At 50.3% G+C, this 24,549-nt stretch overlaps 1 protein-coding gene and 2 long non-coding RNA genes across 6 annotated transcripts in view; 1 reads left to right on the top strand and 2 right to left on the bottom strand.

Moving 5' to 3' along the window:
- Positions 1-21,674, top strand: part of NRP2 (neuropilin 2) — a 112,763-nt gene extending 91,089 nt beyond the window's left edge. For 2 of the 4 annotated variants that reach the window (XM_070580865.1, XM_070580866.1), the window contains exons 16-17: positions 16,161-16,211; positions 18,347-21,674. In XM_070580865.1, coding sequence (XP_070436966.1) covers positions 16,161-16,211; positions 18,347-18,651 — 356 coding nt within the window. In that variant the 3' untranslated portion in view covers positions 18,652-21,674. Of the gene's footprint in view, positions 1-372; positions 3,826-16,160; positions 16,212-18,346 lie in introns of those variants that run through there. The other 2 variants (XM_070580867.1, XM_070580868.1) reach the window with 1 other exon arrangement.
- On the bottom strand, positions 2,257-10,962 carry LOC139076684 (uncharacterized). The gene is made up of 4 exons (XR_011528572.1): positions 10,858-10,962; positions 10,516-10,587; positions 9,511-9,602; positions 2,257-4,967 (listed from the first exon to the last, which is right to left on the bottom strand). It is a non-coding gene; the product is annotated as an uncharacterized lncRNA (long non-coding RNA).
- Positions 21,675-23,417: 1,743 nt separating the features above from the next.
- Positions 23,418-24,549, bottom strand: part of LOC139076683 (uncharacterized) — a 42,765-nt gene continuing 41,633 nt past the window's right edge. Inside the window, exon 6 of the long non-coding RNA XR_011528571.1 lies at positions 23,418-24,238. This is a non-coding gene — a long non-coding RNA (uncharacterized lncRNA). The remainder of the gene's footprint in view (positions 24,239-24,549) is intronic.

The raw sequence follows: 24,549 nt of genomic DNA on the forward strand, positions 1-24,549 counted from the left end.
TTGTGAGGCTTCCATAGATTGCAGAGTAATTGTGGTTTAACAGGGAGAAGAAAAGAGCTTTGTAATCACACAGCCCTTGAGTCCCTTCCTTACTATCACTTGCTGTCTAACCACTGTATTCCTTTAACTCTCTGAGCCTGTTTGCTCTTCTGTAAAATGGGTCTGACAGTGGCTCCCTCATAGGGTTGTGCGTAGTAGACAATATCAGTCATTTAAAAGTGCTCGACACCAACTAAATACTCAGTGCCATCCTGGGCCCGCCCCTTCCCCATCCACTCCAAAGCATGTGTGTGTTTCTTCTTTTTTTCAGTTAATTTTTTTATTAGTCTGCATGCTCTCAGCCTAGCAACCCTCTCTGTGTCTCTCCACCAGGGGGCACGCTCCTGCCAGGGACCGAGCCCACAGTGGACACGGTGCCCGTGCAGCCCATCCCAGCCTACTGGTATTACCTAATGGCCGCCGGGGGCGCCGTGCTGGTGCTGGTCTCCATCGCGCTGGCCCTGGTGCTCCACTACCACCGCTTCCGCTATGCGGCCAAGAAGACCGATCACTCCATCACCTACAAAACCTCCCAGTACTCCAACGGGGCCCCTCTGGCGGTGGAGCCCACCCTAACCATTAAGCTAGAGCAAGAGCACAGCTCGCACTGCTGAGGCCGAAGCAAGGACCGCATCCAAACAGACGAGAAAGACTGCTACCCCGTGGCCTGATTTTGCACTTTTTCTCCTCGCCTAGTCTCTGTGTGAGCTCTCAGACACCTCCCTCTCGGGCCCAAACCCTGTGTGTTCTTGTCCATCCTGACCATTCTCCTTGGGTTCTTCTTTTGTTGATTCCAAGCCAACCAACCCAACTCTAATGCTGCATCTTGGGATATGAGAAAAGACAACCCTAAGCGCTTCATGACTCAAGGCCCAGCCGGTTTTCTTCCAGAGACTGGCCCCTGTCCCTTCCCCTTGCCTTACCCCATCCCCCCTCTCGGTGGGCAGTCTGCCGGAGCCCTGAGGGGGAACCTGGATCTGTGTGTTTGTACATAGAATACATTGTGCGTGTGAACAGCTCCGTGTGTGTGTGTGGGTGAGGGAGAGACTGGTTCATTGAGGGGGGCGTATGGGTGTGTTCAGAGAGGGCCCCCCTTAACTCTTGTGTTACTTCTCCAGGGGTACATTTTACAGAAAATAATATACTGTACTAGTTTTGTTTACCTGGAGAAGAGATTGAAGCTTTTGTTGCCTTATCTAGCTCTGGCTGGGTTTCTGTTGGCTACCATTGTCATCTCCAGGTACCTAAAAAACTAGAGGCCACATGAAATGAAATGTGGCCCTTCCCACCCTATTCCCATTCCCAACCCACCTGCCCAGGAGGAAGGTTCCCCCAGTGCACTCGGACGTGACCTGTTGTCGTGTCTCCTGGCGTCTTGGAAGTAACAAGACAGCAGCCATTGCGTGCATGCGAACCGCCTCTACTTCCAGCCCTGAAGCAAATCTGTCTCATGTTGCCTTATAAACGAGAAGCTCATAATGAATGTTTAGCTTTTATTGGTTAAGTCCAACCTTGGAATAAGTCATAGAGAATAACAAACCTGAGACTGAGGTCGGCAAAGCAGTAGCCTGTTGAAGTTTAGAGCAGGAGGGGATAGAGGGGAAAAGGGAGGAGAAGAAAAGACTGAAATGTTGTCTTTTAAAAGTCTCCTCACTCCGATGGATTCATTGTGCCCAACTTGGGATGGAGTCGAGGACAAAGGTTAAAAACCGTCTTCTTGGTATTCCATTGGTCATTGTGACAGCATTTGTAAAATACGGGGGAAAGGGATTGTTTGCTTTCCTCTCATGGTGTCAATGTGTGCCTGAATCTATAGCCGCTAAAACATAAGGCTGTCCACCTGACTGACTTAAACATTACGAGAGAATAAAAGTCATCATTTTTTTAATGTACCAATGTGCTACCCCTTAAAGCATCCATAGCATCTGGCCAATGCACTCCCATAGGCTGGCCTGGCATCTCCAGATGTCGCTGCCTCATCAGGAGAAGCTATAAGGGAGATAAATCCATTGCTGCCCATTTGTCCTTCTAAGCAACACAGGGAGGGGGATGTTAGAGATAAATTGCCTAATGATATTGTACAAAGGATGGATTCAATAATGAAGTCAATTGCATTGATAGAAGATGCGTATTTTAACGAGATTCCTGGTGTGCTGGGGCTCAGCCTTGGGGTATTTATTTCTCACCTTCCTGCTAGCAATCCACTGGGGATGAGTAACATTCTCTCCAAAGATGGTTGCCTGGGCTCAAAGCCTCCAGGTACCTTCTGAGAACAAAATACTGATGATTTTTTTTTTTTTGGCTGCTTAGGAGAGAGAGACTTTAGCATTCTTTCAGAATATCCACACAGGTCCCTCCAACACACACACTCACTTTCACATCTGGTTTGTTTCATCCTCCTGAAAGCATAGTGCTCCCCCACTCTTATTCTATTTCAAAGAGCAATTCTGTCTCAACCACGGCAGCGCTGCCAAGAAAGCAAAGATGAAAGGATAGAGCGAGAGCTACCTTGAGATTCCAAGATGTGTCCTACCCCAGCTGAAGATGGAGAAAGAAGTGGGGTGGGGAACCCAGGACACCAGGTGATGAACTCCATGCTGGTCACTAAGGCTATTTCATCTTAGGTGTCCACATCCAGTCGTGGGGCCAGGCATTCCCTCAAAATGATTGGCATCCCTGTAGGCACCCCATGGAGGTGTGGTGTCGGGACATTACGCTGGAAAATCCAGCCAGTGTAGCAACTGTCTGAGTTACCATGTACCCTAGAGGATTTCCCTGCTTTAAAAGAAGATGACAACAACTTTGTGAATTTGCTCTATCTGTATCTGATGCCCCGTGTGGCATCACCTTTAGGTATGTGCCATAGTTGAGACTAGGAGACTGCTCAAATCTGTGTGACGCCCATGATGCACTCCAGCTGGGGAATGTCACACTTCCCACCCTCTCTCTCTCTCCCTCTCTTCTCTTTCTGTCTCTCTGTCTCTCTCTCTCTCTCTCTGGGGCCCCAGCAACTTTCATAGTATCATCCAGGTACTATGCTAAAAGGGCAGCTCTTCTGCAAAATCATGCCTTGCAGCTTTAAAAAGCAAAATTCTGTATTTCATAGAGGGAGAGAAAGGTCACTCTCTTCTAGGAAAAGAGACTGGCCGGGCGAATGCATGCATGCATGTGTCTAGAGTTGCTTCTCAGAAGACAAGGAGGTGATAGCAACTACTAAAATGTAAATGAATGAATGAATGAATTGAAGGTCTAGCTTGACTGGTAAAGTTCTTGCCTTAGTAGAGGTTTCATGTCAGCAGCTCCAGGAGGAAAACCCTCATCTCTAGGGTGAAAAATCCCCTCCTGATATGATGCCAGCAATCACTCTCCCCTAATTGCTGGTGACGGCAGGAAACAAAATCGTAGCCTTGCCATTGACAAACCAGGATGCTGAAAATAAAGTGAAATTGTCTTTTCCCTTATCCCACACTTTTGGGATTAAAGCCAGAATAGGATAGGAAATTCAGTAATATTTCTGAGGTTGATACCTCATCTTTTAAAAGGCCCTGTCTTTCAAAGGAAACTGGCAGGCAAGCAAACACCTAAATAACCGAAAATTACCAAAGAACAACAGCAAAACAAGAAAACTTAAAGATTTTTACTTCCTATTCTTCTCCCTTCTCCCTATAACCGCGACGTCCCCTGCATTGCTCAGTTGCCTGTGTGTCAAAATAACTTGTGGACGTTGGAAACTATTTGAAAATGTATTGTGTGGAATGTAATAAAATGATGATATTTTTATACAAACATCTGGGTTTTTTTTCCTTTGCCTATGAGAACAAAGTTGAAATGGAGGCTTTGAACAAATTGACGTTTCCCAAGTTTACACTTCGCCTTCTGAGCTCCAGGGCGCTTCGGTGGGTGGTAGCTGGGTTCTCTTCTTGAGGCTGGATGCCAGCTTTTCCTTCCTTTATTTTTATTGCTGCTTGTTAGGAGTTTTATCCAATTTGTGCAGCTGAGCCAACTTTTATGATTGGTGTGGGATTTTGCAGAAGTTGCTAAGTGCTAAATTGCTCAATGTGATTCCACAAAATTTCTCTTGATGGCAAATCTCTGGAGGTTGGACTCTACTTTCAAAGGGCCCCAGGGGGAGTGGGACCAGTGAAGTTGAAGCGTGTACTCGGCTCTATGGAGACAGATGGCTTCCTTTGGAGAAGAAGTGGTGACATCTTACCCCTTGCCTACCAAATTATTACTTCCACGGGGACGTTGATCTCCAATTTATGAGCACTTTCCCAGACGAAACGGGAACTTGTAGCATGTTCAGGACTCAAAGACACTCTAGACTTCATTTTGGAGAAAGTAATGAAGATAATTATATGATTACCGTGAACCTGGAACTATCAGGGTGGAACATTTTGTGAAAGCAACATTCTATAAAAACTTGGAGGAGAGGGGCTCGGGGAAACTTATCCAAAAAGACAGATCTTGTTTGACAAGTATTTTTCCTTGGTTCTCCTCTTTGGGTAGTTGGTGGTTAGTTATATAAAATATTTCCATCAGACTTCTATCAGATTAGGGGAAAAGATCGAGGAGATATGAACTCCCAGCTGCTCAGTGTTTCTAGATGGCGGTCCAGAAGAGATTGTGGCAGGATTTCCCACTGTTGCCCCTAACGGAGTGTATTGGCAGCATTCCATCAACCCAGCAGCCTTCCTCAGGGGTCCCAGAACCAGCCTTAAAGGTTCTAAGAAAAGAGGCGTGTCCAGGAGACCCTGTTTCTGCAGAGTCCCACATTTCTTCCTCTCCAGACCTCCATCTAGGAAGGAGCGGTTTTTACAGCCACAACCTGTCCAAATGTGCTGAAAAGAAACGGGATTCTGGTCTTCATGTCTTACAGGAAGCTCAGTTAGTCCAGATGGCTCAGCATAGACGCCACTGTCTGTCCCCTGCGGGAGAATGGAGTAGAATGTCCATGATTAGAACCTTGTTTGTTGCTCTAATGATGAGCATAATTACTCATTTTGTCTAAATAACATTTGCCTTTCCTTAAAACATTTATTCCTATTAGTAAAGGATGAAATGGAAGCATCTCGAAAGTACTTATTTCAAGCAGAGATCTAGGCTCAGTCAACATTTTCCTGACTGGGACCAAATTTGCCAGACTGAATTAAATTAGCCGTTGCTCATGCTTCCTTGATGTGGCTGGATTTGGAGACACCTTTGAGAATTTCAGCAATCCTACCTGCCTTGGGTCTAGTCCCCAGGCTTATTCTGGAAGTACTCTCTCTTCCCCAAAAGGGCAAACACGGTTAGGTCTCTAATCTTAGGCATCAAACACAGCACTTGCTATCAGTGTCGTATTTCAGACCTAGCCAAGCATAAATGTTACAGAAATTGTGCTTCCATGGACCATAAATACCAGATGTCGAGGCCCATTGTGGTCTCTTTTGGCTCCTACCTGGCCCTTTATGATGGTTTAAACATGCGTTCTTGCTGTTAAAGCAAGACGCTGCCCTCCTAGCCCTGTAACGGACACCCGGCCCATCTGCATGGGCTGTGTCTGTGCTCTCCATCTCTCTCCACTGGCTCTGCGGTTGTTGGCACAAACGTTGTGGCCTTTCTCTAATCTTTGATGAAAAGAGCTTCATGTTTAAGTTTTGATTTGTCTGTGTTGTGGCCACACATCTGAGCCAAACTGCCGATCTGTAGGTGTGGCTCATTTTCGCTCTAATTGTGCGCATCGCTGGGGCTCTCACAGCTGCAATTGGCCTTTCATCCTCTTCAATGATGGCCCAAAGAAAACACAAAACAAATCCAACCAGAGAAAAAGGAGGAGAGAGGGGAACACAGCTGAAGGTCTTAAATCAGCAGGGAAAAGAGTCGCCTTATGTAAATAAATTAAAAGCTAGGCCTAGGGTAGGATTTAATTAAGCCTGATATAGATCAGGTGCACCGGAGTGTGTCTAGAGGTTAGTCACAACCAGAAACCCACTCCCTCAGAAGACAGCAGGCCACAGCCTCCACCTCAGTACTTTTGCACGAGCTGTGAGGAGGATCCCGTTTGGCCCCAAACCTAAGCACTGAAGAGATATGAGATTTGGGGAATCGCCAAAGATCAAAACTCCCTTCAGCGTGGTATGGCACAATGGAGCGCCAAGGTGCTTCCGGGCAGCCAGCAGGAGCCACACTTGCCCCAAGCCCAGGGGGCAGGACACCCTGAATCTTTCTCCTCTCTTCTGGGTAGAGTCGGTGTTCTTGGGCTTTGCTGTCACTGACCTCCAAGAGCCAAAAAAAGACCCTAAAGTCCCTAGGCATTGGACCAAAAAGTAGGAATGGTCATTTGAAGAGTCAGCGACAGACATGCTGGTGGCAGGACTTGGCGCTGAGTGGGGAAACGCCTTTTCTTGGAGGCTCCTGACCAGAGCGTTGACTGATCCTGAAGGGGACTGTGGGGGGAAACTTCAGGATAGTAACAGGCTTGATTTCTCTTCTTTTCTTTTTTAAACTTACAAGTTTACACAGCTTAGATTTACAACTTATACATGACTACATCCTCAAAAAGCGCAAATAATACAGAAAAAGCAGAAATCCATTTCTTTGTCAGTCAGTCTCAGTCTTCTCCCCGGAGGTGACCAGCAGAGGTGGTTTGCTGTATACGTTTGCAGGCCTTGTTTTATACCTCGGCAAACACAGATCTTCACGTCCCCTCATGTCGTTGGCTTGGTTGGGGTTTGGTTTGGTTCTGTGCAAATGGTGTCACCATGTGTGTTTCTTCCCTTTATTGGACAACTTGCTTCTTTTCATTTGACGAAGTCTTGAGGCTACTTCGGTACACCCCGACAGATTGACCCCACCCTTCTTAGCTGTTGTACAGCCTTCCACGTTGTGTTGATGGACCATAGTTTATTAACTGCTCCCCTACTGTGGGCACTCAGGTTGTGTGTAGTTGTTATGCTGTTATAAACAATACTGCAGTGAACATCCTTCAAGTTGGCTCTTTGTACACATTTCGATAGGATAGGATATCTAGGTCAGATGGCATGCCTGTTTTCACTTCAATAGTTGCTTCAAATGGCTGATGTTTATCCTTTTCAGGGAACCATCCTCATTTGAGAGAGTAACAAATGGGTGGACGTCCTGGGTTATACCCCTGCCGTATTTGCACAAGCCACACCATCTCTGCGACTACCCCCTCTCTCTAAGGCAGGAGGAGCGCTTGCAAAAGGAGACTCCGGGTAGTTTCAGCTGAAGGGAATTTTAATCACAGGGACTTGTTTTAACCACCAATTTGTGGAGAATGTGGGCCCAGCTGTAAGTGGCAGCACCCCGACGCTCAGGCAGCAGTGGCACGGGAGCAAATTCCCTCCTGGCTCAGCAGCAACCCTGGTCTCCGCGATTAATGAGTTGCACTTGGTTTCTTCCAAGAATGACTGTGCTGTGCCTTGCTGTTATTTATTTATGTTTTCTACTAAAAAATTCATGTAAAAAACATCCTTTAAGGTCAGTGCACCGCATTGTGCTGCAGACAGAAATGAAATTCCAGCAGCCACAAGTAGGCCTACGTGCCAGCAGAGAGTCTCCGGTCCCTGGGGCCTTGAGACCAAGGCCCCATACTCATCCTGCGAGGAGTCGGCCTTCTTGGCTGCAAGGAGGTGTCCAGCCTCCTTCCGAGGAGGTTTAGGGCTGACGGGACTGAGGAGGGGCACCAGGCGGCAAGGCCCTTTTCTAGGGAGAGGCTTCTCTGTGCCAGCAAAGCTGCAGGTTCCAGATGGCTCCAGCCAGGAGCGGCAGGTAGAGGAGGAGAAGAGGGACCTGTTCGTGGGAAACACCATCTCCCCCCAGAACGCTGCCTGAGTCCTGCTGTGCACTGAGACACAGGGCTGGTGGGGACGCGACTTGCACTCGAGCATCATGGGCAGTGTCAACAGCCAAATAGGGCTTTATGGGTGTCTTCTGGCCTGCCGGAAGTCCAGGACTGCTCACTCTTGGCCATGGGGCTTGGGTGGATAACTGGAGGGCTCAGGGAAGATAGCAGCATGAGCGCGAGGTGTGGGTGAGTGGGAGACAGGTAACTACACACACACACACATGCACGCCCAAGCCGTGTTTCATCTTCTACTGTGCAAAATTCAACCCTTTTGATGTCAGTAACTACCATGTCCCAAAGCAGAGGCTCTGACCCAGAACCAGAGCCAGCGTACACTGGGTCTCGCCTTTCAGGGTAGTGATCTCTTCCCCAGGCGCAGGACTCGTTAACAGGATGTCTGGACCAGAGTTCTCTGTGACTTGTTAGAGAGCAGCCAGCTCCAGTAACGATGGGAGTGCACGTGGAGAAAGCTTTGAGCTGGAGGCGGCCTTGACAAAGCCCGTTCTCAGCCACCTGCTGGTTCCCGAGGCTGCGTTTCAGCACAGTCTGCTAAAGAAACTCCTCGTCCCTTTGTGTTTCCTTACTGCCGCCAAGGGGCTGGGAGAAGGGGCCTAAGGACCTCGGGGCCCCGTGGGCTTCTCGTTACTTCTCTAGGGCAGTTCCGACAGCTGGGATTGAGGTAGGAAGAAAGGCATTAGGACCCAGGTGGGGGCTGACATGGGTTGTCAAAGGAGCCCCCAGGCTGCTCATCCTCCTCGGCCAACCAGCCAACTGCAGACCAAGAGAGTGAGTCACCATAGCGCGCCCACGATGCCAACATCGCCCGGCTCTGCAGCTCATGAGAGGGCCACCATCCCCTCTTTCCCCAAGAAGGATCTGTCTCCACCCTCTGCTCTGTGCAGGTGTTGTTCGTCTTCAACCTCCAACCTCCCCTCTGCACCTTCCCCCTCTTGGTGGCCCCTTCTCTTCTCCTCTGGCGTTCTTGCACTTTGTCTGCCCTTTCTCCACCAAAGCCTGCTCCCAGAAAAGCTGGGTCAGATTCCTGCACACAAAGGCTTAACTGGTTTCCTCCTCCAAGTGGTTACATTCTTATGGGAGAGCAGACTAAAGCCGGAGGAATCATTCTCTTATAATTACAGTCCCTGGTCACCAGCAAGCTTCTGGGGGAAATATGTCTTGAATGGGCAGAGAGAGGTACCTCTTGGAACCCCTATAATCTTACTATTATTCATTCTCGTGGTCGGAGGAGTCCTGCTTTGAAGTATAGCCAGCTCTTGTGGTGAGATACATGTGTACAGAAAGGGTTTTTCCAAGAACCTACAAAACACGAGGGTCAGCCCTTAAGAAGACGTCGCTTGACACATGGGAAACGGATGCAGTTCTGTTTCTTCAACTCGAGTCTTTTCTGACCCACAAACCACTCCACCTGAGGGGTGTTTCCAGTACACGCACTTCGTGAATGTTGGGACTGAGGAGAGGAAAGCTATCAGAGCCCACTGGGGACCTCCCTGAAAAGTGAAGATTTAAGACTTTTTTCCTCGCATCTCAGGAAAAAATAAGAGTGCAGTGCAGGGAGGGGAGACACTTTTTTCTGAAGTTTTCTGTCTTTCCCACCTTCATACCCTAAGAGAAGATGGCCAACCACAGAAGAGCCTCTTCTTGTTGACGTATCCACTTATGGTGATGGAGACTACCTCTCTGCTTTTCCAAAGACCTAGAGAAAAGGAGAGATTCCAGAATTTTCCTCCATCAGTCTTGCTGTGTTTTTCCAGCCTGCACAATCATGAAACCTATCTTTATAGCTAAACATTTCTCTGGCTGCATTTTTCTTATTTTCACGCCATTGTTGGGGCTCAGTGGAGCCATTCTGGCCTCAGCTGCTCGTCCGCCTCCACACTTGAAAGTATTACTAGGTCATTTCACAGCCGTCTCATTTGCAATTGGTATTTCCAATGCTTTTAGTGTCTCCTCCTAGTTACTCAACTAAAAATAATAGAAAATAATAGCTAAATTCCAGTTCAGACTCTCCTGATAGCTCAACCAACCTCACTTTTCTTTCCCAGCTTGAAAACTCCAAAAAATACTTCTTCTGTGACTTTGCACAGATTTGGCTGTAGCCCAAGAGATAAAAACCCATGATAAAGGGTCTTCTGGTGGTGTTCCACTCTCAAGCCAAACCCAGCAAGAAATAAATGGCTCTAAAGTAGCCTGACTCTCTAATGGAGGAGCTTTGGCAAAGTTTTGATCAACATTGGAATTTTGCCTCCTGATAGCAACTGGGGATGAACAAACTGAATGAGAGGAATTAAGTGTGATGGGGGGGGGGGGGTGGCCTTCAGCCAACACTACATGCTACACTGAATTAAACACTTTAAAGGGCCAAGAAATAGCTCCTTGGTCCTTCCTTACTGCTCATTGATTTGGGTCTCGGTGTCGTATCTCCTGCTGGGATCAAAACAAAGTGGCTGAGAGAACATTCTGGAGGCCACTCCCATCTGAACAGGCCCTGGACTTAGCTGGCTCAGGGGTTCAAGAACTTGGAATCAAATTCAACAAGGTTCTAAGTGGCCAAGAGCTTATCCCACGTAAATCACAGCCCCACACGAGGTGTGGAAAATGTGGCTTACCCTCAGTTCTACTGCCTTTCCCGGCCCTCCTTCCTCCATCTCTTCCTCCTTGAAGTGGATGGCCCCTGGTACCTGTGAAAATGAGTGATTTCCGTGATGTCCTGTGTGTAAGAGTCTCTTCGATCCTTGCTTCACAGGCTGGGTGCAGTTGAGCGGGTTGGGTGGACGTGTTGGGTCTGACTTTCCATGTGATTGTATCTGCCCTGCCTCAGTTGAGACAGAGGCTGAAAACCTGGGCGCGGTTTACTCTCCTTGTCAGTGCCTGGATTGCCCATCAGCAGCCCTGGTTCCTAAGCCAAATGAGCAAGTATTGGAAATACGGACCTCGTGGCTGCCCTTTACCTGTCCTCTCATGGTCTTCTCTCCCCACGCCGACCTCAAGATCGAAGCCTCCAGGGAGTGACCAATTCCTGGAGAGGACAGACCTGAGGGAAAATGAGGGTGTGAGCAGTGTGGGGCCATGGAGCCCTTTTCTCTAGAAGTCGCCCGTCTACCTTAACTGGCAGCCCTCCTCAGAGCCTGCTCCAGAAAGGTCCCAGAGCTTTCCCATTTTGTTCCCGTAAAGACGACAGAATCCTAAAGCTAGGAAGAACACCAGTGGTTACTTGACGTAGAAGCAACAGACAGTCAGGGAGGCCCATGGCTTGTCCAGGCTCTCACCCCTGGGGCCAGTAGCAGGACACAGATGAGGGGTAGGCCATCTGCTCCCAGTCCGGGGCTCCTCCACATCCAATGCTGCTTCCCTTTGGGTACAGAGTAGAGCTGACCCTGAGCGGTCCTTTGAGTGTCCCTGCTACACGCTCTGGATGGCAAACCCATCACCAGCTTCAACCGGGCCTCTCAGTCCACTGCTCAGGGTTGACAGGAAGGGGTTTTTTAAAGAAGACCAACATATGTTGGTGAAGTGATCTGTGTGCCAGTGGCCCAGGGACGGACTGTCCTAAGTCACTTATCTAGAAGTAGCCGGTGGTTTGGGGCAGACTCCTCATTCTATAGCAATCCTGTGAAGCTGCTTTCACGAGGCAGAAGGTAGACAGAGCAGCCTCAGCGCCGATGCGCGCACAGTGGACTGTGGGGCTGCAGGGGCCGTGAGAGCGCACGCAGGTCACCATCTCTCTGTGAATGACGGCAGAAAAGCAAACTGACCCCAAAGGGTCTTAATGTAAGAGAAGAAAATGGGGGAGGGGAAGGAGAAGTGAAGTGTGTGTGTGAAGAGACGGGGAATGGGAAAGAAAGACTGGGAGAGCGAGCCTTCCGGGTGGGACCCAGTGGTGCTCGGCGGGGAATTTTCCCGGTTGCGGTTGGGGTGTCTGGGGTGTTGCTCTGCATAGCATGTGTGGTCTTACAGCACCGGGCGGTGTTCCAGACCCCTCGGGGAAGACCTGCCTCTGGAGAGCAGGTTCGTCCCATGACTGGGTACAGCTGTCTGCCATCTGCGCCATAGGGCTGCAGCTGACTGACACAGCACTGGAGAATGTCTCGGTCTTTGGGGTGGAGGCAGCTCCTGGAACAGTCCAGCGGAGGCGTCAATAACTAGCCACCACGGGTCTCTCACTCTGAAAAGCCAGGATAATAGGAGATGGGTGGGATCTTGACTCGCCCCTCACTGTGTGCCTAGCCACCACTCAATGATGCTGGCTGGGGGGGACAGAGACGGGGGGACCGGGCGGGTGGGACACAGGGATGGGGGAGACTTCAGAGAGGCAAGGAGACTTTTCAGCCTGAGACTTGGATCTCAACGTGAAGACGACCAGGTTTTGTTGAATTGGGTGGTGTTATCTTTTTAGTGGTGGTTGCTCTGCTCACTTGAGTACTCAGACTCTCTTAAATTCCCTCCTGTCACTCAGGAGCTCACTGCTGGTCTGCAGCAGCTGGGGAGGGGGCGGGCAGAGACCTGACTGTCACCTGGGGAGGTACAGGTGGAGATTTGTGGCCAGACAAGGCAATCTCTTTGAATTCCTTGGTGGATCTAATAAGGATGAATTCAAGCTAAAGATCGAGAGATCAGTGTATGAGTAAAAGGCTCGGGTGCCATGTTGAAACCGTTCCCATCCGTCAGACAGAGGAGGAGCTGGGACGCCCCAGGCCCTGCAGCAGCCTCAGTTCCATGCCCCCTCCTCCTCTCTCCACTGTTCCTTCCTGGCAGAGGCCCAGCCTCAGTGCCCAACGCCTGCCCTGGACGCTGGCCGCTCTGGGGGTCCCTTCACAACGCCCGTTGTCTTTCTGTCCTTCCTCGCCTTTGGCACAGGCGAGGCTTCGCTTCCCCACACAGTGAAAGGCCTCGATGGCAGACACCTGGTCCCAGACGTCTTCGTTTCCCAAAGGCCTCAGTATGGTTCCTGGGCAGCTGGTAAACCCTCTTCATCAGTGATGCTCAGTTGACTGGCTGGTTGGTTAGTTAACGAAGACTGCCCTTTGAAGAACGACAGAAACCAGCCCTCCCTCTCTGAGTAATGCCTGTCGTGAATGTGAGGCCACACGTTTCAGATCGTCACATCTTCTGGTTCTGAGAAGTCTTGGCAAGTTCCCATCAAAGTGGTGAGCCCTCGATGCCGGCAGACAGCCGGAGAGTGCACGTCTAGGTGTCTAGGACCCAAGTCCAGGCAGACAGCCAGGGCGTGTGTGTCCAGGGGCCCGGGACCCAAGACCAGGCACACCTCTCTGTTAGGACACAGCAGCAACGACATGGTGGCAGTGGTCCTGCCTATGCCCAGAGAACTTGCGTGCAGACGGGGGGCCTCCCTGGCCCTAATATGGTACTGAGAGTCAGAATGCAGGCTTTGCAGCCACACTGGCCTGAGATTGAATCCACACAGGGGCCCAGAAGGAAATAGGGTCGTGTGAGCACAAAGGTTGAAAGTGGAAGTCATGTGGGTAGTAAGATCAGCTCCGGATCCTTGTTCTCCTAGAGGTGTGGCCCGTTGCACTCCCCCTCATCCACCGCACACTCACAAACACACCCGCCCGCTGACACACAATCCTGGAAGGTGCTTTCCAAGTGGTTAATTCCAAGCCCTGGCCCCACATTCTTCTGCTGTCTCCTCGCTTCCCTGGCGGGTCTGCATCCTGTGGCTGCCATTTCCCCTCCCAGGGAAGTGCTGCTTCCTCTCTGCCTTGAGTCCGTAGCCCCCCATCCCCCTTCCCACCTTTGCCTTTTCTTTGCTAGAATTACAGGGACACAGTGCAAGAACGGCACGCTGTCCTGCCAGCATCCTGAGGAGACAGGCTGAGGTTTGCCTACTGGGCTCAACAGAAAAGGAAAGTGGCCCGTGAAGGGCAAAGAGGCTTTTGACAAAGAAAGCTCTTAATCAAACACAGGTATCAAGAATATTAGCAAGGGGACTAGAGAAAATTGCTATCAAAGTAAATTGCTTTTTGTACAAATGCTCCCTTTATTTGGGTTTTCCCCAGGGTGTCATTCTGTTTTAAGGCTTGGTGAACAGATGCGCTTTTGAAAATGTTGATTAACTTATCCTTTCTCCAATCCCTTCCCACTCACCCCAACTCTTGGGAACAGTGATTATACAAAATCCAAGCCAAGCCTCCAGAGTGTTCTTCTTCACCTTAAGCGGCCTTTGATTCTCCAGGTGCAGAAATCTCAGCCGCATCTGGGCGGTCAATTCCATAGAACCTCAGAAATTGACCGGTTCTTGGGAGGTCAGCTCATCTGTCCTCTGCCTCCACCCACGAGAGGCTGTGCTCTCTGTGGACGAAAGGCTCTCATCTTCATTACCATACTTTTACCCTTTTTTCTTCAAGATCAGTGCACATCCACCCTTTTCCAGCCCGTGATCAACAGTGTCCTAAGAGTTCTCGCCTGAGAGTGCGAGATGGAGCAGGATGGCATCCTGGCCTCCTTGGCAGAGACCGATTCGAAAAGCAAGAACAGGTTTTGACCCAAAAGTCACTGGCAGGAACCCTACAGTTTTTGTCCTGGGCTGAAGCACATATTCTTAACCAACGTTCTGCATCTTTTACCCGTGAAGGTGTTAAGACGTATGAGCATCCCACCAAAACGATTAATTGTTGGAAATGAGATGGTTTTCTTCCATGTTTGGTTTTTTCATAAGATTAAAAAAAATCTCCAGGTTGACTTTCACAAGCTTGCTTTGATCCCTATGACGGACACCGCCTGCCTCTTGTTGATTCATGTTCACGTCTTCATTCCAAGGAAACAGCCTGCATTGTAGGGGCCCAGAGAATAATGCAGGGATGGGCATTGAGGTGGGGAAGCTGGCATGGCCTGCAGGTGCCAGTTGCTCCGCGATAAACATGCCAGGAACAGGCTGGATTTATGGAGGATCGCTGCCACATGGCATCGATCCTCTCAAGTGGGGTCTTGGCAAGTGGCTTTGTGCATCCTTTCCTAGTGACAAAGGAGATGAGAATGTGCTTTAGCACTTTGGCCAGGAGTGAGGAAGACTTCTCACATGATTAAAACCACTGCCTCCAGGAAAAGCCTGAATTTCAAGTGTGGCGGTGCTGGATCGATGCTCAGTGCAGGTCATGGTCAAGGAGGTCTTCCCTGAGCTGTTGTGCTGATGAGGGACAAGTTCGAGCTGGTCTCAAGTTCTTTTTTTTGCTTCTGGTTTGATACTTTAGCTGTTCGAGATTTTGGTTTTGTTTTAAGCCTTGATTTTTGGATATCAGTTTATAGTGCTGACCTTGAGGTTGTTCACATGACTTTGGGTTGAATGAAACTCCTCAAGGGCCACTTATATTCCCTGGCGCCATCTTGAGCTGACAGTGGGGACAGGCATTTCGATTAACTTGTGAGACAGGAGAAATGATAAGACCCTTCTCTTCACCACATATTTGATTCTGTTTTTTAATGTTTTGCCATTTTACTCAGATAATTTACATTGGCTCTGGTTTCCATAAGATGGACAGTGCAATGAATAGAGGGACCTGTATTACCTCCTCCCTAAAAAATTGTCATAAAAAAAGAAAAAGATAGATGGTGATAATACTGAAGAAAATTCAGAGTAAATTAACCTAGCTCTGTTCCAGCCTGGGCCAGTCAGGTGGGATGCCCATGTTCCATCTACTCTAAACTGTGAAGAAAGCCAATAGGAAAAATAGACTGGGAAGGGAAGACAAGAGATTTTAGCACAAATATGTGGAGGCGGACAGGCGTGATGACATTCTCTCTGGTTCTGCTTCTACATTAAAACATACAACAATGAAATGTGACCTCCTTAAGTTACCATATATTTATGTGAAATCGAGAGGAGAAAGACTCTTGTACTTTGTGTCTACCTGGACTCATGCATATGAGGAGAGACCATGCGTCACACTAAATGAATGTCACAGTAATGGCAGCGATGATGGGCATCAGATGGCATCGACGTTGCCTCAGATGAAATTCAGACCTATATTCGTAAAGAAGGACAGTCATTATAAAGACACAAGTGAAGATTTACTTGGCACTAAAGACTTTTCTTACTGTTTCTATTCTTCTGGTTGTTGTTGGAAGTACAGACAGATCCTACGAAGGGAAAGGATCCCGTAATATACACGGAAAATGGTCTAGAAGCAGAGGTGATTCTTAGCTGCCCATCCTCGGGAAGCCTGCGTCTCCTCCTTTCAGCCATGGCGATAGAACTTGTTATAACTTGATTTGTTCATTTTCTTTTTCATTATAGTGGACATCCCAGAAATACACGGGAGAGAGGGCTACGAAGATGAAATTGATGGTGAGTATTGTTATGATTTAGCAGATGATCATGAAATTCAAGTTTGGTTATAAAGATGTCAACTAAAATAATGCCCAGGGTAACAGAGGGCCAGAATTTAGAACTATCAGTCGGAAATGTAAGTGAGAAGAATCCGTAAAGGAATGAAGAAACCGTCGATTGCTCTGTCAAGGTCAAATTTGGAGATTTAGAAAGTTCATTGAGTTCCCTCTGCCTAATCTGAAACGGGTCCCCTACTTCAGGCAACTTTCAACACTGATGGACTTCAAATCTGGATCAACCCAGTAGGAGTGACAGCCAGCCTCCTCTGTACATGTCGCTGCTTGATCCCGTTGACCTCCTTCCAAACAGGGCCTGAGGGAACGAGGGAAAATGTGAACATCCCTCAGGCCTGCCATGTGCCCTGGCTCCCTGGTGTGCAAGAACCCTTGCACTCTATCCAAGACTCCAAGCTGGGGCTTGTTGCAAGGTTTAGGTTTCTTTTCCACACTGCCCATCTCATGTTTTCATATTTATTGGAAGCTCCGTTCTCCCACCTCAGACACACATACTTCAAGAGGCCGAAGCAAGAGTCGTGACTGGAGGGCACCTGGGTAAACCTGTAGATGTGCCTTCTGCCCTCAGCTCAGAGCAGCACAGGCCTCTGTGGCTTCCCTGAGTGACAGAGTCGATCTCCAGGAGGGAGCACCAAGGTTCCCTGAAAGAACAGCTTTAGACCAAGATTGATGCCATGAAGAAGAGCAGTTTACAGAGCAGCCGCTTTTAACCTGACCTTAATCAAACACTTCAAGGGTAGTTATGGAAACAGACTGACTAACCAAAACAGCACCTTGTTAACGCAACACAGGCTCCCTGCAAAGCTCCATCTAACGCTCCTTTTATGGGCAAAGCTGCGCCTTCTCGGAGGGGCTGCAGTAGATCAAACAGCAGCAGCATCGAGATGGGGCAGCAAGAGCAGGGGACCAGGCCGCAGAAAGCCTGGCTCCTATTCCTAGGCTAACTGCTTGCTAACTCTGGGGCCTTGAGTGAGTTATCTAGTGACCTAAGTTCTTAAAACCTCAGTGTCCTCGTCCATTAAAAAAAAATTGTAACGTCGCCCTGCCTTCTTCATGGCATTATTGGGAAATTTCACAAAATTAGCCATGGGCGTGGTCGTGCCTTGGCCATTTTGTAGAAATACAAGTATATTCGTTTGCTAGAGCTTCTGTAACAAAGAACCACAAACTGGGCGGCTTGAACAACGGAAATTTGTTTTCTCACCATTCTGGAGGCTGGAAGTCCAAGATCAAGATGTTGGCAGGGCTGTTCCTTCTGACGGCCTAGGGGGAGGGATCCGTTCCCAGCCTTTCTCCTCAGCTCACAGACAGCCACCTCCTTGTTCACATGGCGTTCTCCCGGCTGTGTCTGTCTCCAAATTTCCCCTTTTTATAGCGATATCGTCACGTTGGACTAGGGCCCACCCTAATTAACTCATTTTAACTTGATGACCTCTGTAAAGACCCTATCTCCAAATGAGGTCACATTCTGAGGTCCTGGGGCACCCGGGGGGACATAACTCCAACCCATAACAGTGAGGTAAGTGAGGTCTGGGGGCTTGAGAACAATGTGCGGTGTGGATGGCCAGGCACGCTAAACTGGGAAATGCATCCTGTGAAAATAGTCGCATCCTGTCCTTCGATTTAACTTGATGCTGTCCGAAGTGAGGAACGAGGAAGCAAAGAAAGACGGTGCCCAGAGCACAGCCATCCCAGGTGCTCACAGCACCCCGATGCTGTTAAAACCTGAACTCACCTAACATGAGTCAAATTACTTAAGTTTCAGAAACTTAGACTGTACTTACTCTGTGCTTGCTTACACCAGACACTTTGCAAACGTTAACTCTTTTCATCCTCCTAACAACCCCATGAGTATTAGTGTCCCCATTCACAGAAGAGAGAACTGAGGCAAGAGAGGTTAAATCACTGGCCCAAAGTTACCCAGCGGGGTGCAGTGGCCGGGGACTTCGAGCCGTGCAGTGCAGCTCTGGTGTCCTGCCGCGGACCCCGGGCTCTGAAGAACCCTGGACCGGAGGGGCGAGCTCTCACTTCCCCATGAAAGGGGTGGAGCCCACAGTCTCTCGTGTGCTTTCTTCACAGATGAGTACGAGGTGGACTGGGGCAACTCATCTGCCCCGACCTCAGGCTCTGGCGCCCCTTCGGCCAACAGAGAGAAGAGCTGGCTGTACACGCTGGACCCCATCCTCATCACCATCATCGCCATGAGCTCACTGGGCGTCCTCCTGGGGGCCACGTGTGCCGGGCTGCTGCTCTACTGCACCTGTTCCTACTCGGGCCTGAGCTCCCGCAGCTGCACCACGCTGGAGAACTACAACTTCGAGCTCTACGACGGCCTCAAGCACAAGGTCAAGATGAACCACCAGAAGTGCTGCTCGGAGGCCTGACGGATTACGCCCGGATCGCATCTGACATTTCATTCCAGCAAGAGGGGCTAGTGAAGATTGCAATGTTTTTTTCCTTTGGAAACTGAATGCCATAATCAAAGGGATCCAGAACACCGAAGGTGTGGACAGGACAGACGGGCGAGGGGAGGGTGGAGGGGAAAGGCGGCCGCGCGGGGGTCCCAGCCCACCTAGACCCGTGGCCGCCGCATCACTGCTGGGACAGAGGCGGAAGCTCGTCTCTTTGGGGTCACAGTTCTCTTTTGTTTGTGGGTTTGTTATCACTATTATTTTTTATTTCTTTGGTCTGTGAGCTACTCAAAGAGGCAGAAGGGGAGGATGACTTCTCCAGTATAGCAGCAGAGCAACAAATTTTGTTCTCTGCTTTCTCGTTCTAATCAGCACTCGAAAAGCAAAGGGTCTTTTCAGACTTTCCACCTTTAGAAAGAAACTTAAAAGCAAGCCTTCCGGCTCTTCTTAGGACTTAACGTGATTGCCGTGGTGCAGGTCCTGCCGGCCCACCCTATAAGCTGCCATTTCCAGTCCTTGCATTTAAGTAGGATGTTGTTGCCTTTAACTTTTTTTATCCAGGGGAAAATTGCCATTTTAGGGTCAGCATGAACAGCTCTTTCTTATATGTGATTTAAAACAAACCAGAAAGGAAACTTCACATGTCAAAATCCACAGAAGCACCTCCATGTTAGAAGCGGACAAGCCTTAATGTGCTTTGTGACTAGGAGCCATTCGTGAAATCTAGACCCAGAATTCATGGCTGTGAGGCTACTTTGTGGGGCCTCTGGTGGTGGCTTTGCTTTTTCTTTTCCCTGCTCCTTGTTCTTCTAAAACATAGATATACACACATGCACACACTCATGCATGCATGCACACACACATGCACACGTGTGCCCACACATACACAGGCACATTTGTCAAGTCTCTGAGCCCCAGGAAATTGCATTGTTTGATGTTCTCAGAGATGGGGAGGGGAAATGCAGGCTATTGGTATGTTTTCCCCATCAGTGAGCTGTGACTGGCAACCACTGGACAGAAAGGAGAACAGTGGAGAGAGAAAAGAGAAGTCCAGCCTCTGTGATCACGTGATGGCAACGCTGAGCAGACCAGACAGAGACATTCTGATAAGTAGTGCTCCGACTGGCTAGTAAACACTGATTTCTCCTCGGGGTTACAGCCACCACCTCAGCCTTTCAGCAGAGTCAGAGCTGGGATTCCAACCAGAAGTCTGCAGGCACCGTGGACCAGAACGTTGACAACATTGGTTCACCCCAGAGAGACCTGTGTTCTTACACACACACATGCACACACATACATACACACCCATACACACATGCATACACACATGCACACACATGAATACACATGTACACACATACATACATATACGCACACATACACACACACACCAATTTATGTGTTTTTTATTAAGTGCCTTGAGAAAATGAAGGAGAAGCGTCTTTCCCCCCTGTAGGATCAGTAAGCATCATGAGCTGAGGCGGTCCTGTGTCCCTGACCCGTGGCTCCACTGCCAGGTCCCCCAGCTCGCCCCTGCCCCTGCCACGGAGTGAGCCTGCCCCAGGGTGGCACTCACAGCCTCGATGACTCTCAGCCAGACCAGAGGGGAGGCATCAGGAGTAGAATGAAACCGTGTGAAGGATAAGATTGTCCGCGTCGAGATCCAAACCTTGATTTCGTGGTAGCGCCTAAGGATTGCCTGTGTGCTGCACACAATTTGAAACCCAACAGTATGCCAGCCTATTGCACATCGTGGTGAACTGTCAGACCGTTTTTGCTGCTATGGTCACCCACAATTTCATTTGTCTCATACCTGGGTGAGAGGGGAGGGTGAACGGGACTGGGCGGTCCCTTTAAATGTTAACTATGGAAATGCCAGTTCCAATGGTAACGTCACAGGGTTTTGTATGCAGAGGGAGCATTCTGACGACAGCTATTTATTCATGTGTGTGTGTGTGTCTTTGCCCTTGGAGTTCTCTGTGTCTACTGTGTATGTGAATGGTCACGTGGGACTCAGTGGTGGTGTTGTGACTTTGACCCAGGACCTGAGTGTGACTGCTGATCCCGGCACCCGTGGGCACAGTGGTAGTTAGAGGTGAAGAGCAAAGCTTCAAGCCCAACGGCGTAGCACTAGATCCCCTTGAGCTGGGCCTGCCCCAGAAGCAAGTGTGTAATCAGCCCACACCCTCTCCGCCTTCCTATGTAGCTCAGTGATCAGGAAGCCAGCAAGTCCTGGGAGCACCAGAAGTAGCCTGCAGAAGAAGACGAGATCCAAAGCCTGCCCCGGGGGTCCTAGCCCGCTCACGGCAGCGGGCCGTCTTACAGATCCCCAGAGACCAGCCCCGTCTCAGCCTGCAGTTCACCTCCAAGTTATGTACAACTCCACCTGCATCCCCCGCACGGTCCTGTGTCCGCATTCACCCTTGGCTGATCCGAGGCCCTGCGTGACTGCCCTGGGCTGCAAGCAGATACCTCACCAAAGCCGGAGGCTGGTCTGTTGTAAGACAGGAAGACGGGGCCGGATCATAACCTGGCCATGGACCCCAGGGGCACTGGTTGTCTCTGTGCAGGCAGGCTGGCTGACCCGTCTGCTGAGTTGTTCCCTTTGGGACCCCACTCACAGTATTGATCTCCTTTTTGCCTTGTATTGACTGACACATTACCTCCACACTCACCCAGACCGGCGCTCGACAGAGCCGCAGGGTGCATTCTCTCTTAGGTGGGGATGGGGAGTTGGCAGGGATGAGGGTCGGAGGAGTGAGCACGAATGGCAAGGAAACAAGGGAAAAGGTTGAACTGTCATGCAGAAGGTTAACTTTTCCAGGGTTTGCAGTTAAAGGTATTCAACCATTCGCTGGCTGAGCCAGATCACGTGAACTTGAGCTTTTACTGTGATTCTTCGTGTAAAAAATTAACAAACAACAATGTCAAACTGTGTTTATATGATTTGTATAAAGCCTTTTTAAGATTACTATTTAAATAAACATTATACCAGAGATATTTTTCCATGTCTTTTTTTACTGGAGACCAAGAGACTTGGGTTGAGGGAGACCCAGTCCGCCCAGTTGGCCCGAGACTTTGATGGGGTTCATCAGCGAAAGTCGTGTGTCCCAGGAAACCCCTGGACCCCACCAGACCAGGATGGTTGCTCACTCTCTTGGGACAACGTGTCTCAACACTGTCAGGGGAGTTAGCAGGTTGACCAGCTGGCTGGCTGTTTATATAACGAAAATACGATGGGGACGGGTAACGGGCTGTCTGGCTCGGGGGCTACGTCAACTCGAAGGCTTGCCTGGTAGATTTCCAAGACCATGATCCCTGCCAACGCCCCTGCTCCCTGGACATCGCCAACCCCCTGCAGCTCCTGGTCTTTGCTGCCTCCCTCCTGCTCACGCACATGCTCGTCAAATCCCAGGTGATTTCAGGTTCTAGACGGTGCTTCTCGAAGTGTGGTCCCTGGACCGGCAGTATTAGCATCAATTAGGAACCTGTCAGGGGTTTCCATTCTTGGGCTCCAGCCCAGATCCACTGACTCACAAACGCTCTGGGTGGAGGGCCTGAGGACCTGCATTTTGAGAAGCACTCAGGGTTCTGATGCACTCCGGTCTAGGAGAAAGGAGAGCAGCCCGCCTCCCAGAGTGACTGGGGGTTTTTTCACCTCTGGGTTGCTGAATTCAAAGGCAACTAGACTTAGGCCAGGGAAAGCGAAAGGAGGGGAGTACGCTCCCGGGAGGACGAGGTCCTCGGGAGGAGGATGGAGGAGCTTTATTATGAACTTGTTCCCCACACACAAATGGGACTGGAAGCTGTGACCTGGAGCCGCATTAGCCCCCATCCTGAGGTTCTGTTCACTCAGAAAGGAAATTTGGTTCAATCACTTATCCAAGACATGTTTCTGAGCACTTCCTGATTTGTAAGCTCTTGGACTGGCACTCCAGTGAAGGTGGGAGAAAGCAAACAGCCGAACACATAGAATACGGACGGGTCCCGGTACATGTGATAAGGCAATAAACGGGTAGCTCCTGTGGAGAATTACTAGTTATCACAGGTGTACCATTGGTGTTACCTGAGCTCATATTTGCAAAACACCACTGCTTATTACTGACGTGACAGGACTTGGGTCCTGTATGTATTAAGTAAGACATCTGTTGTACAGTCAACAACACATCATAATGAAACCTAACGAATCTGACATAATACAATATATCTCTTTGAAACTTTTTTAAAAGAATAATTGCTAGGGTTACTCCCTCTAAACAGTCAATCAGGGAAGGCCTCTCTGAGGAGGTGCTATTTAAGCTAAAACCTGAAGAGATAAGGAGGAGTCAGCTAAGCAAAGTGCCTGGGACCAGCTTTCCACATTGAAGGAACAGCGTGCTGAGACCCTGCTGTGGGGCAGAGCCGGCTGTGTTCCTGGAACACAGAGCAAAGCAATGAAAGCGTGATTCCCGGGGGAGAGGGGGTGGGAGTTGTTCAAGAAAAGGCTAGGGAGCCAGGGAAGATCCTTGAGGCACCAGGAGGAGCTGTGTCTAGCCTGCACACTGCTCTCTGGCCTCCTTAATTTACAGAAAGTTCGGCTCCCCTACCGCCGTCCCCACTCCTCACTGGCCGGGAAGGTCACCGCAGTCAGATGTCTGTCATTGCCCCACTGCCCCTCCTGTGATCCTCACAGCATCACATGTCCACCAAGAGGCCCGCTTCCAGCCCGTTCCTGACCCTCACAACAACAGCAGAGGTTAAAACAAAAGCACATTTCTGCTTTCCTTTAGCTGAGCTTTTGGGTATTTGTAAAACCCTAATAAACTAATAACATCTCCTGGTCCCTAGCCATCCAGTGTTTACATAAGATCCTTTTTTTCTTATCTGCATCCTTCTGGAAATGTTTACAGGATCCTCAGGGGAGGCAGTGAAACGAAGCTGGAACGGGCCCATCCTTGAGGGAAACAGGGCCCATCTGGACTCCGATGTGCCCCTGCCCCGCAGGGTCGGTGGTGGTGACTGGGGCGGGCGGGAGTCCAAAGAAGAGGAAAGATGAGTCCATCCCAGTTCTCACAGGCTCCAGGCTCAGATCCCAAACCAAACACGACTCCTGGAGAAACATCTCCCCGGGGGGCAGCGTGGGAGACGAGGGTGATGCTCAGACAGGGAGACGCTGCCTGTGCCGGCGCCCAGTGCATCCTCCGTCCACGGCGGGCTGCCCAGCAGCTGAACGCCGTCCCATCAACAAAACCGGACGGGTCCGAAGGAGCCGGGGACCGAGGCCGAGGCTGGGCCGGCGCTGAGCTCCTACAGCCCAGGACTCCCCAGCCTGGCAGCCGCTCCTCGCCGCGCCCTCCGAGGCTGGCCCTCCTCGGGCCTTGGTTTTCTCCGTGACCCTGGGGGGAGCTCCCAGTGAGAGGACACGGCTCGATGTTCTCCTTGAAGACCGGAGGAGAGGCCTCGGAGGGAGCAGGGGCTTATCCAGAGAGTGCCACCTGCTTCCTCTCTCTTCCCCGCCGGAAACCCGCACGGGACGGCCGTGTGTGCGGGACCACTGTTCCTGTCGCGGCCTGTTCAAGCGCTGTAGGAAAAAGACCCTCCGCTGAGGACCGTGCCCACCCGGCCGCAGCGGCGGGGCGCCAGTGGCCCAGGGCGAGAGGGTCCAGGGGGAGCAGAGCCGGATCGCGGCCAGCCGGCCGAACCCAGGCCGCAGGGAGCCCTCCCCCGGCAGAGGCGAAGCCCCGGGCGGGACTGGGGGGTGGGGACTTGGGGGGCTCGGTGCTGGGCCCCTCAGCAAACCAGCCGGCCTGGGCGGCTGTGGTCGAGCGTGGACCCCCGCCCGCCGATTCAAACAGCCTCCCTGGAAACCGGCGAGGTCTGCTGGCAGAGTGC

This window comes from Equus przewalskii, chromosome 17, assembly GCF_037783145.1.
Source record: "Equus przewalskii isolate Varuska chromosome 17, EquPr2, whole genome shotgun sequence".
Taxonomy (NCBI): Eukaryota; Metazoa; Chordata; class Mammalia; order Perissodactyla; family Equidae; genus Equus; species Equus przewalskii.